Here is a 13,767-nt window from a genome sequence, read left to right on the forward strand (position 1 = left end):
GTAATATTTTTATCACGTGATAGCCACAGAGTAACAAATCATTGCCACCTCAGATGCAAACCACTCCAGGGTTCTGGAAATGCTCACCATATGTGTATTTGGCAAGGAAGAGCAGTAACTAGGAAGTAAGTGTATTCCTCATTCTGAAACAGTGATTTATAATCAGGAACAACCCTGTCACTTATTTCTAATAAGCCTATAGTGCTTATTATATTGCCGTCAGAAAACAAAAATTTAATTCAGGAAGCAAATGACGCTCAGAGACAGACAGCCTTTCAAGCCCTCCTTCACTAAAGAACAGAGGCAACTCAGTAACCCGGAAAGCAGTGATCCAGCAAACATTGTGCTGCTGCAAACTGTTTGAAGCAAAGATATATGGGAGTTTATTTGCATACAACTTAATATGAATTCCAACTGCATCCTGGGTGCAAGTAAAGATTAGTTTTATTGTTTTGTTTGGCTTGGCTTTTGGGTTTGTTTTTGTTTTTATGATGAACAGACTTAGCAAACATTTCCTAAGCTGTCTGCTGTTTGGAATTCCAAGTCTGAAATAAAACATAACCATGCTACCGGCTCCAGTGCTGCCTATCTCGCAAACAAAAACCACCAACAATTAAATAAAAGAACATTTACTTTACACAGAGCTTATGTGCAGCTTACAGCTTCACCTATAAAGAAACAGATACAGCAAATCTACCAGCAAACTAACCGAACTGACAAAGTGCCTGTCAATGCTCTCTACAAATATATATAGTCAAAGGAAAAAAATAATCACATAACATCTGTAATAATAATTCTGTCACCTCTCTCTTGATTAAAGTGTACCATACCATTATGATGAGAGTCCTGGGTCTGCTCATTTCATCATCACTATCCAGCGGCAGAATTTCATGTGACAACTCCTCTCGTCGTCGGCGCCTGCAGATATGTGGACAGTTCCTCTGTACCACAGAACGAAAGGCTTGAAGCAGAACAATGCTGGCAGCACAACCCATATCTGCATCCTGAAGCCTACAAAATAACTTCTATGTTTATGCTATGTTTGAAAAACAGTGGCTCCTTGTCCCTGAAAACAGCCTACAGTGCAGCTGCAGCCAGCTCGCTCTCCAATCGCTTCCTTGAGCTCTGATCATCTGATCACGACCAAATAGCTTAGATGCAGACAGAGGAAAGATTTGATCCACTGAAACAGAAACACACGCAATATTACGATGCTTTCCTCTCCCTCCCTCCTGCTCCTGAATTCGCATGAGAAAATGCACTCCCTCTCTTGTAGGATCATCCGCCTCCTCCGATTCCAGTTTCATGGAACTGAAAGCATTAAAATTCCCAGTTCAAAAGAGCCAGCTGTTCATTAAACACACAGAGAGGCATCCACAGCAACTGGCTGGATCAGTTTAAATACCTTTTTAAAAAAGTCATACGTAGCAAAAAAGCCAGTATCTGCAAAGTTATTAACTCTCATCATCAGCACTGCCGGGTTTAAAACACTTTGCCTAAGGGCTTTTTTACCACACACACAAAAAGCTCACAGAGGGATTTGGGCACTTCTTGCAATTTTCTGAAGCACAGCAAGTTCATTTGAGTTTTAAATGTAACAAGTGGCAAAACGGCAGAAATCTGAGTGCTTCAACCAGCTCATGCTGAAACAACCGTGGCTCAAGGCAAAGCAGGAGCTCTGAAATGCCTCTCAACAGTGGGGCTGCTCTGTGCTCCTACACACAAGGCAGAGAAACATCTTTACACCTACAGGGGCAGGGTCTCACCCTGAACCACACCGTGATGACCTTCCCAGAAGGGTGATAAGAGAGTTCTGTGTGTTATCAGTGGCTCCAGGCTGGCAAAAGCTGCTGCTGGCAGCCAGCACTAACAACTTGCCTCTCCTGCTCCTGCCTCACAAGTCATTCAAAAAGCAGGCAGGGATGCTCGGCAATCACATGGCTGACCTGGAAACACAGCAAGCACTAATGGGAGAGTGTGTAAGATAATAGCACAGGAGAGGAAGTTAGCACTAAAAATACCTACGGAAAATGGATTTCTCCTACACATTAGGAAAACTAAAAATTTCCAATAGGGTTTCCAGAGCAGCTGCTTTTAAGCTAATATGTATAACTTTATTATATGTGCACCCAAAACCATATTTACCTTGCATCAAAAGGTTTTCATTTCCAATGAAGGCCATGAAAAGTTTTCTCATCAATTCCCATGGGGGCATAATCAACTTTGTAATGTCTGTTCATGAGATATTTGTAAATAATACCCTCTTCACAATCTAAGCCAGGAACTACACTGAAAACTTTTTATGGAAGTACTTTTTCTGGGCTTAAGTAGAGTTTAATTGCTCAGCAATCTGGCAAAATACATCATAATTCCAATTAAAGCATTTTCCAGAAAAGGTAAATCCTTTAGATCTGTCCTCTAATAGCAACAAACTCATCACCATTATTTCTTACCTTTATTTCTTTAGAGCAAACAGCTTTAAGTGCATGTGAAAAACAATGAGCAGCACTGGCAGGCACTGCACAACCTGAGCCCCAGCCCTGCCAATGCACCCACCCGGCTCTTCCCCCTCAGATCCTCCCGGGCACACCCTTCACAGGCTGGTGAGATGCCCCTGACCCCCAGCAGCAAACCCTGCAGAGGGGGCCTCCTATCATGGTTGTTTGCCTGACTTTCCTAATGGGATTACAAGGGCACAGTGGCACAGCTGAGTAATTCCTGCACCAAACCAGCAATCCTGCTGCTGCTGCTATTGTTTGTGTTTTCATCAGCCTCCTGCCTGCTCCAGCCTGCCTGACACCTTGGCCACACCAGCGATGCTCTTGGCAGCTGGGACACCTCCAGTCCTACTCTAATTCCAGCAGCAGCACGGGCCTGGGTAACATCTGCTGCTGGCTGTTATGGCAACTGCTCTGCTGCCTTGGGGGCTGCTAACACCTCTCCTGTCCGTCTGTACAGCATCCTCCTTCACTCACCAGTGCTCAGCTGGGAGAGCTGGCAGCATATTTTTGAAATTTGGTTTCCACAGTGCAGCCCAACACAGTCGCACATGTGCAGGCACGTGTGTATGGAACAGCAGCCCAGGGCTCGACCCAAAGCTTCACGTTGTTCTCAGGGAAGAATCCCATTCATTCCAGGGGTCTTTGGATCACATCATTCTCTGCCAGTGGTCTTAGTAACTTCATTACAATTATTTGTGGATTAAGCTATTATTAGATACAAGTAGAAATGAGACAATATTTGCATTTTGGCTCTTTGGACAGAAAAATGACACTTAGTCTGAAAGCAAGTAAACTAACAAGCCAAAGCCAGCAAAAAGTAACCTCCAGCTCTTGATCAAAATTCAAGAACTGAAAAACAGCACAGGGAAAAAGAAACCACTGAAGAGCTAAAAAAAAAAAAATCCCTTCTATTTTAAGGAAATCTCACAGAAGCATGAGCTATCATTGTAAAGGAAACCTCCCAGCCTACTAAAAATGCCTGGACACATATAGAGTATCAACAGCTTTGTTTGACAAAGGTAGGGATCTCATTAGCATACATTATGTTTATACACCAGTTATCAACAGTGTTAGTTACTCTTACAGTGAAGCATTCAGCACTATTTTGTGTTAATTAGCACTTTAATCCAGAAACAAAATTCAGTGAAACCCCCTGGGAAGCAAAACACTTCTTTGTGCAAGCAATTCCTTAATTCCCCATTAGGAAGACTTTGGCAGCAATGCTGGGCTAAGGAATATGCACACTGGAAACCATCCACTGCAAACTCTCACTCCATTCTTACCCAGAGCTTGTTTTAGCTATGCTATGTAGACATGTAACACCAGCATCATGGTTTGTGGGGACAGGCTGGGAAGGAGACCACTAAAGGCAACTCAATGAAAAAAAAGGAAAAAAAAATTAGATAGGCAAGGCAATTGCTTTAACCCAGAGGACTTCAGAGACCCAGTTCTCAGCAGCTCCCGGGGTTGGGTCTGTGTAGCAGCCGAGCTGTGCAGGAACAGAAGTGGGTCACACTTGCCATGTCTTATAATGCCCATGATAAGAAAACAGAGTTCAAAGGCATCTGTATCCTCGAGCTTGCAGCTATTCCAGCCTCAGCTTCCACAAGAACAAGATGCCAGCTCTGGAAAAGGGCAGCCAGGGCGTGAAGAGGCAAACTCTCTCTCACACTAAGTCTGTAGCAGACAATAAACTCTTTCTCCTCCAAGCACTGGGTTATTTCTCTTCCACAGTATTCCAGTATTTCTGTTTCTGCAGGCTGCGAGATTTTCTAAAGATGCTACCAAACATTTTCTTACACACCTATTTCATACCTCATTAGCACAGCACATTAAAAGCTGTTTTCCTTCCCACAGCTTACTTTATTCCATTAATATTTCTTGCTCTTTGTGGCATTTGAATTCCTGTGATCATAATAAAGAGGATACAATCTATTGGTATTTTAGTCTTCAGCTGAGGGGTTTAAAGAGGCAGGAGGCAGAAAGGCTAGTGTGGAAGATCTTTTAGTGAGAGGATGACTTATCAAATTCAACACTGATCCTTCTTCCACCCCCAAAGGAGGCTGCATTCTTCTCAAGCAAGCAGGATGGCTGCAGGTTAGAACCCCCCTTTGCCATAACACCTCTCAGCTGCCAGCATGACATGCACCATTTTGTTTGGTTGGGGCTTTTTTAACCTGGAAAATAAGCCTGCCTCTCCACGGTATTTTTGCATGACACATATTGACAAGCTCCAGTACGTGAGCTGAGAAGTTCTCTTAGTGTGACAATCCTAAAGCAGCAGTGGCAGGTGGGCCCAGGAGCCATCAAAATGGAAAGGAACACCCCTGGAACTGCTTACAGCAGTTTAGTCTGGCCCACAGAAACCACAAGCCATTAGCAGGAACCAAAGGCAGCATAGCAGTACAAGCAGTAAGAACTCACTGTTACAAATGATAAGTATGCCACCATTACAAGTTCCAAAGTTACCATTCCACATACATCATATCCTGGTACAGGCGATGAGCAGCTGCCCAGCAGCACATGAACATTGTAAGTGGCCAGTGGCTGTCACTCACAGCTCCACACATAGACCCACAGTTTCTAGTAAAACTTCTCTTTAGATAGTCTATACAAGTAGCAGATAAACATTTGAAGAAAGACATAACAACAAAATTACAGTCTCTGCCTTGATGCAAATGAGGATCACTCACATTTTGGTAAGCTAACGTCTCATTTCACAACACTTCAATATTTATCATCCACCCTTTCAAAACAAAAAGAGCTGATACACATTTTCTTAGCAAAGGTCTTTGTCTCCAGTATTTGTTTTCATAAAGGCTTGAAGGCACTTGCAAAGAAAGCAGAGGGGAAAAAACACATCCAAGCCTGAAAGACTCTTATGCTCTGTTACTCAAAACAAACAGGGGAATCCTAACTGGCCCCCAAGGAATCAGCTTCCAGACCCAGATCAGACACGTGCAGTACTCCAAGAGATGGTCTTCATGGCAGGGAGCTTAACGAGACTAACCCTCATTAATGGGCCTCTTTCCCTTGCACATTTTATAAATGAGGAAAGGCTATAAGTACACATAACTGAGTATAAGCTCAGATCTTTCCATGCACTTTTTTCTTATGACTACAGCCTTAAAGCAATGTGGAGGATACCATCTTAGAGCTGCATGTCTCACTGCTACAGAGACAGCATTTCCAACACACCTCAAGGAGCAGCCCTGTCTTCTCTTTCCAAAAGTTGTCCCAAACCTTTCACACCTAGCCCAGAGGCCAACAGGAGGCTGTGCAGGGCTAGGCTGAACCACTGCTGCCATATGTTTTGAGGTAGGAGTAAAAAAAAAGTGCTTTAAAGGACACACAGGGATCCCACATTTACTTCAAAGAAAGCTTATGCAGCCACAGGTGCTACAAGCGATAAATAGCATCTGTGCCTTCCACTCATAACATCCCTCTTGCACTCATTTCAAACTGTTCAATCACTGTAATCTTGAAGTGCTGCTGCATAAATGGTTAAATATCCGAAACACTGAGGTCTCAAATAGCAGAGCAGGGTGACAAAGAGTCAGAAAACACAGGCTTTGGAATACTATAGTTTCCACCAGCTGCTCCCTAGTGACCCAGGAAAGCAGCTATTTACTGCAGTAACTGGTCAGCACAACTCCTGAATGATCTACAGCTTTTTCATCTTGAAATTGTTTCCTTCTCACAAAGTTATCCTTGACCGACACAAAGCGACTCATAACACACGAGTTACAGCAAGTAGAAACCCACGAATGAGAACACACAGTTATGACTGTGTGAGAGCTGCCTGAACTGCTCAGCCAGCTCATCTCTCCCCACTGCACCTTGCAGATGGCACCTGGGCCCAGAGGGACAGCAGTGCCACAGGGATGATGTCACCTGGGCTAGAAAGAAAGAACAGCAGTGCCACTGGGATGATGATGGCACCTGGTCTAGAAAGGAACAGCAGTGCCACAGGGATGAGGATGGCACCTGGGCTGGGAGGGACAGCAGTGCCACTGGGATGATGATGGCACCTGGGCCCAGAGGGACAGCAGTGCCACAGGGATGATGATGGCACCTGGGCTGGGAGGGACAGCAGTGCCACAGGGATGATGATGGCACCTGGGCTGGGAGGGACAGCAGTGCCACAGGGATGATGATGGCACCTGGGCTGGGAGGGACAGCAGTGCCACAGGGATGATGATGGCACCTGGGCTGGGAGGGACAGCAGGGACACAGGGATGATGATGGCACCTGGGCTGGGACAAACAGCAGTGCCAAGGGCAGCTGAGGGCACAGAGCTGGCTGCGGAGCACACAGGGCTGCAGAACGCGGTGTCTGGCACCCTCTAGGGAGTAACACACGAAAGACCAGCTCACAACTGCTGCTTCTGACTTCACCTGCTGAAAGCCGAAACAATTGCTACAGGCATGGCAGGAAAGGGAAAAAAAAGTCAGATAAGCTCAGAAATAAGGTTCCTGTGATTGCCTGTGCTAGTGCTGCCTTTTTCTCAATATTCCTTTGTTCTTTCATGTTGAGGTTTGATGCAAAGTGCTACACAGACGTTGTGTGGAAGACTTAGTTACTACCACACTGTACATAACCCAAATACAGGTTTCCCCCATTAGATCTCCCAGCTGATTGCATCAACAAATTGCAACCGCTTGACAAATAATAAAAAAAAAACGGGATAAAAGACTGATGTAAGGACTTCCAACAGAGTGATGACAGAAGCTCATCTACAGTCCCATATCTCTAGAGCTGCAACCTCTAAAGAGACTTCTTAGAATAGTCTCTTTAAACAAAAAGGGAAATAAATCTGTAATCTGCATACAAGTAATTTCCACATTCTTATTTTCAATTCAGATGAAGCATCTTGCTGATTTTCAAGAAATTCCTCACTTTGACAGGTAATTTTCCACAATTACAGCCTCTGTGAGATCAATGGGATTATTCTTAGATGAAGTAAAATGGAGAACTGCAACCCATAGGCAGTGATGAAAACCTTATTTCAATGCACTTCAGTGGCTTCTGGATCTAGCGTGGAACATTCTAAAATGCAGCTAAGAGCATTGTTGTGGTTTCCTTAAACATGTAACAGGAAAAGACATCTTTGACTTCAAACCAGGAAAAATAACTACTTAACCTACAAAGCAAATGTTTGTTTGTTTTTAAAAAGAACATTTATTATCCCTTAAAAACGGTGGGGAATTAGTTGGAGCTACCAAAACTCTTCTTTTCTTTGGCACACAGTTAAATAAAAATAAAATGTATTAAGATAAACTCTGTGAAGAGTTTTCACCAGAAGTTATAACCCTGGCTGAGTTCAGACTTCTAAAGCAAAGATTTTACAGCTAAGTCACAACAGAGAAAAAGCAGCCACCACCCCACTGGTTCTCAAAAAGAACTGGTAACAAATTATTATCTCCTTTCAGAAAGAGACACATTTACCTTCCACACAGCTCCTCAAATTGCATTATCAACAGCTGATCCTGTTTCCAGGTGACCTCCATTTCACTAGCCCAATGGCAGAGTGTCTTAAAACCGAAACTGGCATGGAGGAAAAAAACCTAAAAAGACCACAGTGCCTGTTTTCACTCCAACATGTTGGTTCTGTGGCATTCCTTACAGCTAAACAGAGCTAAACTCATCTGCTACCTGCCACAGTCCAAGACCTCCATCCAATGCATAAAGTCCAAAGCCTTTTCTCTGGATGTTTCACAAATAAATTTTAAAGAACAAAACACACCCAGCTACATGGGAAGATGCTCTTCCACAGAAGAGAAGCTGCATTCTCCATTTCCTGCCCCAGCCCTGCCACTTATGGAAACACTTGAAAGAGAACCGAGCAATTTGGTTCTCTTAGGGAGAGCAGTCAGGAACCCCCCCAGTCAGCCCTCCCAGGGCACATGAGACAGAGATGTCAGCAGCCACTAAGGAGGTTTTAGGAACAAGATGTGGGTTTGGATAAGGTGTCATTTGTACACCAATGTTCTCTATGCTGAATGGCCTGAACAGCACCTTAGTTTAATAAACCAACACTTCTTCTCTAACAAACGATCAAAGGCCTAAATAAAAATATTACAAGAACCTCTCACCCACATCCACAAACTTTGGACAAGAGCCACAGAAACCTTTATTGCTGACATCTCATCCTCAGGATGTGCAACCTATTCTCTATTTCTGTAACAATCACAGCTTGCCATAATCCAAAACTAGTATTTCTGTTCAAATACAGGCTAGAAACACAGACCAAACACAAATAGAGACAAAGAGAGACTGGAGTTACTTTCAAAAATACCATTCAAGTTTGTACTAGAGCAGAACTTTAGTTCACAAAGATATCACAAACAAGTGATATCTTGGTAGAAAATGCATTTCTTATTCTAATTTGCCTCCAATCCAAGCCAATAACATCTTTGTATTTACAGCCCAGCTAACAACAATAACAAAACCCAGAACTTCTTCATAGCCAGACCAGTTTCAGCCTCTAACTCATTGAAAAGATAACTCTTTTTCAGATCACAGAGAGCCTGAAAAGGAAAGTATCTCTTGGGACTCTCCAATCCACTCATACACTCCTTTTGTTTTCGAACAATTCAAGTAGGAGAAAAGCACATGTCTCAACATTTGAGGTAGAAATTTAAATAACATAAATGAATTCTTTTATTTAATGTTTTTCGTATTGTTTAACAAAGAAAAACTAATGGTTTACAACCAAGAAAGAGTGGAATCAGGTATTAAATGAACAGGTCAGGCTTCATATACAAATGCCACAGATTACACAGGACAGGTCTAAATTCAGGCCATACCAGATAAGCTAGAGAAGCAGGATCATATTGATTGCAAATGTACACATGATAAAAACATTTTGAGAAATGAAGCGTGGAACTCAGTGCAGGCTAGATGGCATCTTCACCTCAGTCACAGCCTTCCAGCACAGTTTCCCGTTCTTCAGCATTCAGAATAGGAACTAAGCATGTTTTTTTATTTGTCTGAAAAAAAAAATTAAAAAGAACCCAAAAGAACCCATCATTTTTCCTCTGCAGATGAAGATAGGCCAGAGATGTACAGTCATTCATCTCTTGGCTCCCACTTTTGATATCCTTCCTCTCTCTCAGATGCCAGACTGACACTACAGTAGTATCCAGCACCTTCTGTCTCTGAGTCAAGACTGCATGTGATGGAGGTCAGCAGCAATTCCCACCTGGCTCTGCACATGCTCTTCATAGAAGGCTGTTGGATTTTCAAGCCAAGAAAGCCCCTTCCAAAGTCCCTCACCAAAATAATGGGTTGTCCCAGGGAGCCAGGAATTTAGCTGCCTAAAGCATTCCAGCCTAATCTAACACATTTTTAATACAAAACATCAAATGCTTTGAAGCTAAGAATTTCTACTGCAAGCTGGGCAATCAGCAGCTGAAAACAAAGGAGGAAGAGCTGGAAGCAGAGGCCAATACCAAAATGATCATCAACTACCAACATAACACCAGCACAAGCAGAGTTCAGTATAGTTCAGGATATCATGCCAGGTAACTCGAGCAAAGGGAGTACTCACACTACTGTGTTTAAAAGCAATGACATGAACACCCTGCTGAGACATCACTGAAAGTACATCAACAGGCCTGGCCACCTTCAAGAATGATCCAGCTGCAGAACAGACCTGCCAACATGCCCAGGAAATTAATGTGGATGCTGTGCCAGGCTTTCACATGCCCAGCACAAGTGCACTGACACAGAGGATCAAGCTCTTTGCAAGATCACCAAGACAGACTGAGGCAGGATGAAATTATGAGGCAAATACCTTTGTCCAGCCGTAAGAAATGAAGGCTGATGGAAAACCTTGCCAGTCTACACTCCCACAGGGTCTAGAGAAGAAAGAGGCTTTCCATAGAGACACAGTAGCAGGAGATGAGTCAACAAACAGAATACATGTGATAGTGGGCATTTCAATTAAACACAGTAAAATAAACTTTTAACCACAAGGGGTGGTCAAACACAGGAACAGGACATCCTTAGAGAGCGGGCAAAGTCCTGAGTAACCTCATATCTGTGGAACTGCTTTGAACAGGGAGCCGGACTTGACATCCTCCAGAAGTTCTTTCCAAACTGTTATTTCATCAGTGTGTAAGAACATGGCTTACTCAGCCCAACAAATCAGAGCCTGAATTTGTGCCCTCTTTGGGACAGCCCCAAACACCACCAAAGCAGAAGAAAGCCAAAGCCTTAAACCAAAGGCTAGAGGCCATGAGCTGGCCATTCAGGCCATACAATTTCTCTTGACACAAGGCTCTGCTTCTAAACTAACCCAGAAGTGAACAAAAGAGGCTCCCAATCAGGCTTCTTTCAAGTCTAAGTCAGCTGTACAATCCCTGCTTATTACTTCAGGGCAATTTCACTTTGAGGCATATACAAAGAGTTCAGCCAGAAGCAAGGAACCAAAAGGAACAATCTCATTCAATTTCCAAGCATAAGCTTCTACAGCTGCAAAAGGAAAAATTAGGCACAAAATGTGGACATAGTAAAAAAAAAGAAATGCAAAGTAAAATCTGTGCATATGGGGCCAGCAAAAACTGTGTTGTCTCAGGTGGTGCTCTCCCATCAGCCCACTCCTCCAAATACAGCAGCTGCAGATGTATCCTTGTATCTGTCAGAAAAGATCCCACAAGAAGAATATGGATTGTTTCCACCAGCAGTATAATATTGTGGCTTCAGATTCCTTTTTTATTATCAGTGCCAAGAATCCAAAATAAAGAAGCTAAGAGTTAGGACTCTCCGAAAGTTTTTAAGGCTATAAATATTACAGAGCTGTCTTGATTTTTTTGTTTGTTTACATATTGTTCAAAAAACCCTACCCACATCTGACAGGTCCAGGGGCAGCCAGCCAAGCACTTTTCCCCTGTTTGATCATATCAAGTATCACCTAACCATGACGCTTCTTGGGCTAAAGCACACAGGGCAAATTATTAATTTCCACAGAGAAATCCACCTACAGAGAATCCTGCTGGCATAAACATCAGCCCTCAGCAGACAAGAAAAGGGATCTGTCTGTATATAGTGCCAGATACTGTAAGAGAAGTTATCCTCTTGATTGCAATGTGGGGGCTGATTAGCTCCAAAACCTTTCCTTTCTTAGCACATCTAGAAGCTCAGGGAGGCTCACATTCCTCCTGCTCTACACCAGCCAGGAAGCCCAAGCTGCACCATGGAATAGTGAGACCACCCAGACATCAGCATGGAAAAGAGACAAGGTCCCTCAGAGCCACACTGCTCACTGGGACCTTGCCACCCTTTCAGAGAGGAGCAGCTCAAACACAGCTCCTCACACCACACCCAAGGCACTGTCTGAAACCCACAGCTTTGCCCTTATCACCACAGAAAAGAAAAAGCACCCCAAAAGGCAAAACAAAACACACTAACCCAACCAAATAGCATCCTGCCCCTTTTAGAAATAATATTGCTGGGCTTTTGTCACAGCACAACAATGTGCTCACTATATCAAACCAAGTAACAGCTATTGTAGCAGCTAATGAGTGACATTGTCCCCTGGACAGCTTTTCTGTACAACATGTGGTTTTCATTTTATGTCTCTTGTCAGGATTTCACTCCCTTTCTTTCATTTGACCTCCAGAAGATAATAAAATCATACAAAATCTAAAACTAATGGACCTTAGGTTTCTGGCATCCATTAACATTCACATCCACAAGGCTGTTGATTCAACAAAATGCAAAATAAGCAAAACCAGGCCAATTGTATGTTGTTTGGCCTGTATTTGTTAAGTTCTAACACAGTCTCTATAAACATATGTCTTCTGGTTGGTATTTCAGGAAGAAATCCTTAGAAGAATAATATTTTGATTAGTAACATGTGTGTTTTGAAAGACTAATACTGAACTCCAAGGGAGATTAAAATATGAGTAGAAACCATGAGCTAAATACACATATGCGCAATGGGCTTTCATTCTCACTGACTGAAATGTCTGGTTCCAAGTAATTTCTTTTTATTATTAAAGTCCTAATAGCTTGTGCTATTGACTTTTTGTAAAATGAACTGATACTTATGAAAATACTCTGTTCTTACAGAACCATTTTAGAACATTATTTAAAAAATTACCTAGTATGTAACAGAAGCAGTGTCATTTTCTAGATTATTATGACATATCTCAAATGAACTCCCAAAGGATCCTAGTAGTTTTAGGTAGTACCCAAATGTTGACCTCTTCTCTTATTAGTCTTTCAGGATTTCTCAATCAAGCAGAAAATGGAGATCAGCCAGAGTGTTTTTCAAGAAATCACAACTATTCACACTCACAAACCTATTGATTTACTTCAGGGCATCAAGCAGTTCCCTGTGTGAAACATGCAATTAGATTTTTAAATAGATGACCAACTTCCTAGGCCACCCCCTCATTCTTATGCTGACAGCTGGGCGTTCAACAGGGTTATGTTCTTAAATAGTTTCAGAAGAAAAAGTGAAAATGCATAAGTAAATTATTTGAATGTTACATGGAACTTTAACCCAAAAGATTGTTTATAGTTGTTTTTTAAGGAAGTGTGCTTGTCTATGCTGCCAAAGCTTTCATTAGAACATATGACATCCAAGTGAAGATATGATGGTACATGCATATTCTCTTTAAACACACATCTTTTTCACATCAAGGGAAAATAGTCTCAACTTTCTCTTACAATTCAGATGGAAATTTAAATGCAGAGATAGCAATTTTTCATTTCTGCTGAAATTCATTCCAATATATAATTAGTGCTCTAATTAAAGTTAACAATCATTTATCACTTTCTATGTAACGTTGCAATTATTTCATGTTAACACAGAGTTGCAGCCAACAGAAGAACTCTTACCTTGATGTCATTTATGCTTTTGTCAAGCAGCTGAGCAAATTAGGAACAGTTACAGCTAAATACCAAACACACACTGTCAGGCATAAGGGCAGACTTAGTTACAATTACTCACTCTCAGTATCAGTGCTTCACTCTTGATGTGGTAATGCTAAATTCAACACGACTGCTCTTCACAACAGATCAGGCTGGCAATTTGCTGAGGAGACTGCTGGGGCACAGTGTCACTGGCACGCACAAACACTGGGAATGGAAGCTACTGCATTTCCAGGGAGACACCTAGAGATGTCCTCCACCCAGCACAAATGTGTCTGCAGATCTCAGCTCTCTGGGAAGCAGCACCCTCTGCCTTTCAAATCTCATCTATCAGCATCTGATTTGAAAAAACCACAAGTTTAAAAGCCCAAAAGACTGGTGC

The 13,767-nt window shown here is 42.5% G+C and overlaps 1 protein-coding gene across 9 annotated transcripts in view; it reads right to left on the reverse strand.

The window, feature by feature from the left end:
• The window catches only part of DOCK10 (dedicator of cytokinesis 10), a 144,253-nt gene that overhangs the window by 117,252 nt on the left and 13,234 nt on the right, over nucleotides 1-13,767 (reverse strand). For 2 of the 9 annotated variants that reach the window (XM_072933225.1, XM_072933224.1), the window contains exon 1: nucleotides 831-1,330. The exons of 6 other annotated variants lie outside the window; for them this stretch is intronic. In XM_072933225.1, the coding sequence (XP_072789326.1) occupies nucleotides 831-995 (165 nt within the window). In that variant the 5' untranslated portion in view covers nucleotides 996-1,330. Of the gene's footprint in view, nucleotides 1-830; nucleotides 1,331-13,767 lie in introns of those variants that run through there. One more of the 9 variants, XM_030280033.4, reaches the window with a different exon arrangement.

The sequence above is a fragment of the Taeniopygia guttata genome, chromosome 9 (genome assembly GCF_048771995.1).
Source record: "Taeniopygia guttata chromosome 9, bTaeGut7.mat, whole genome shotgun sequence".
Classification (NCBI taxonomy): domain Eukaryota; kingdom Metazoa; phylum Chordata; class Aves; order Passeriformes; family Estrildidae; genus Taeniopygia; species Taeniopygia guttata.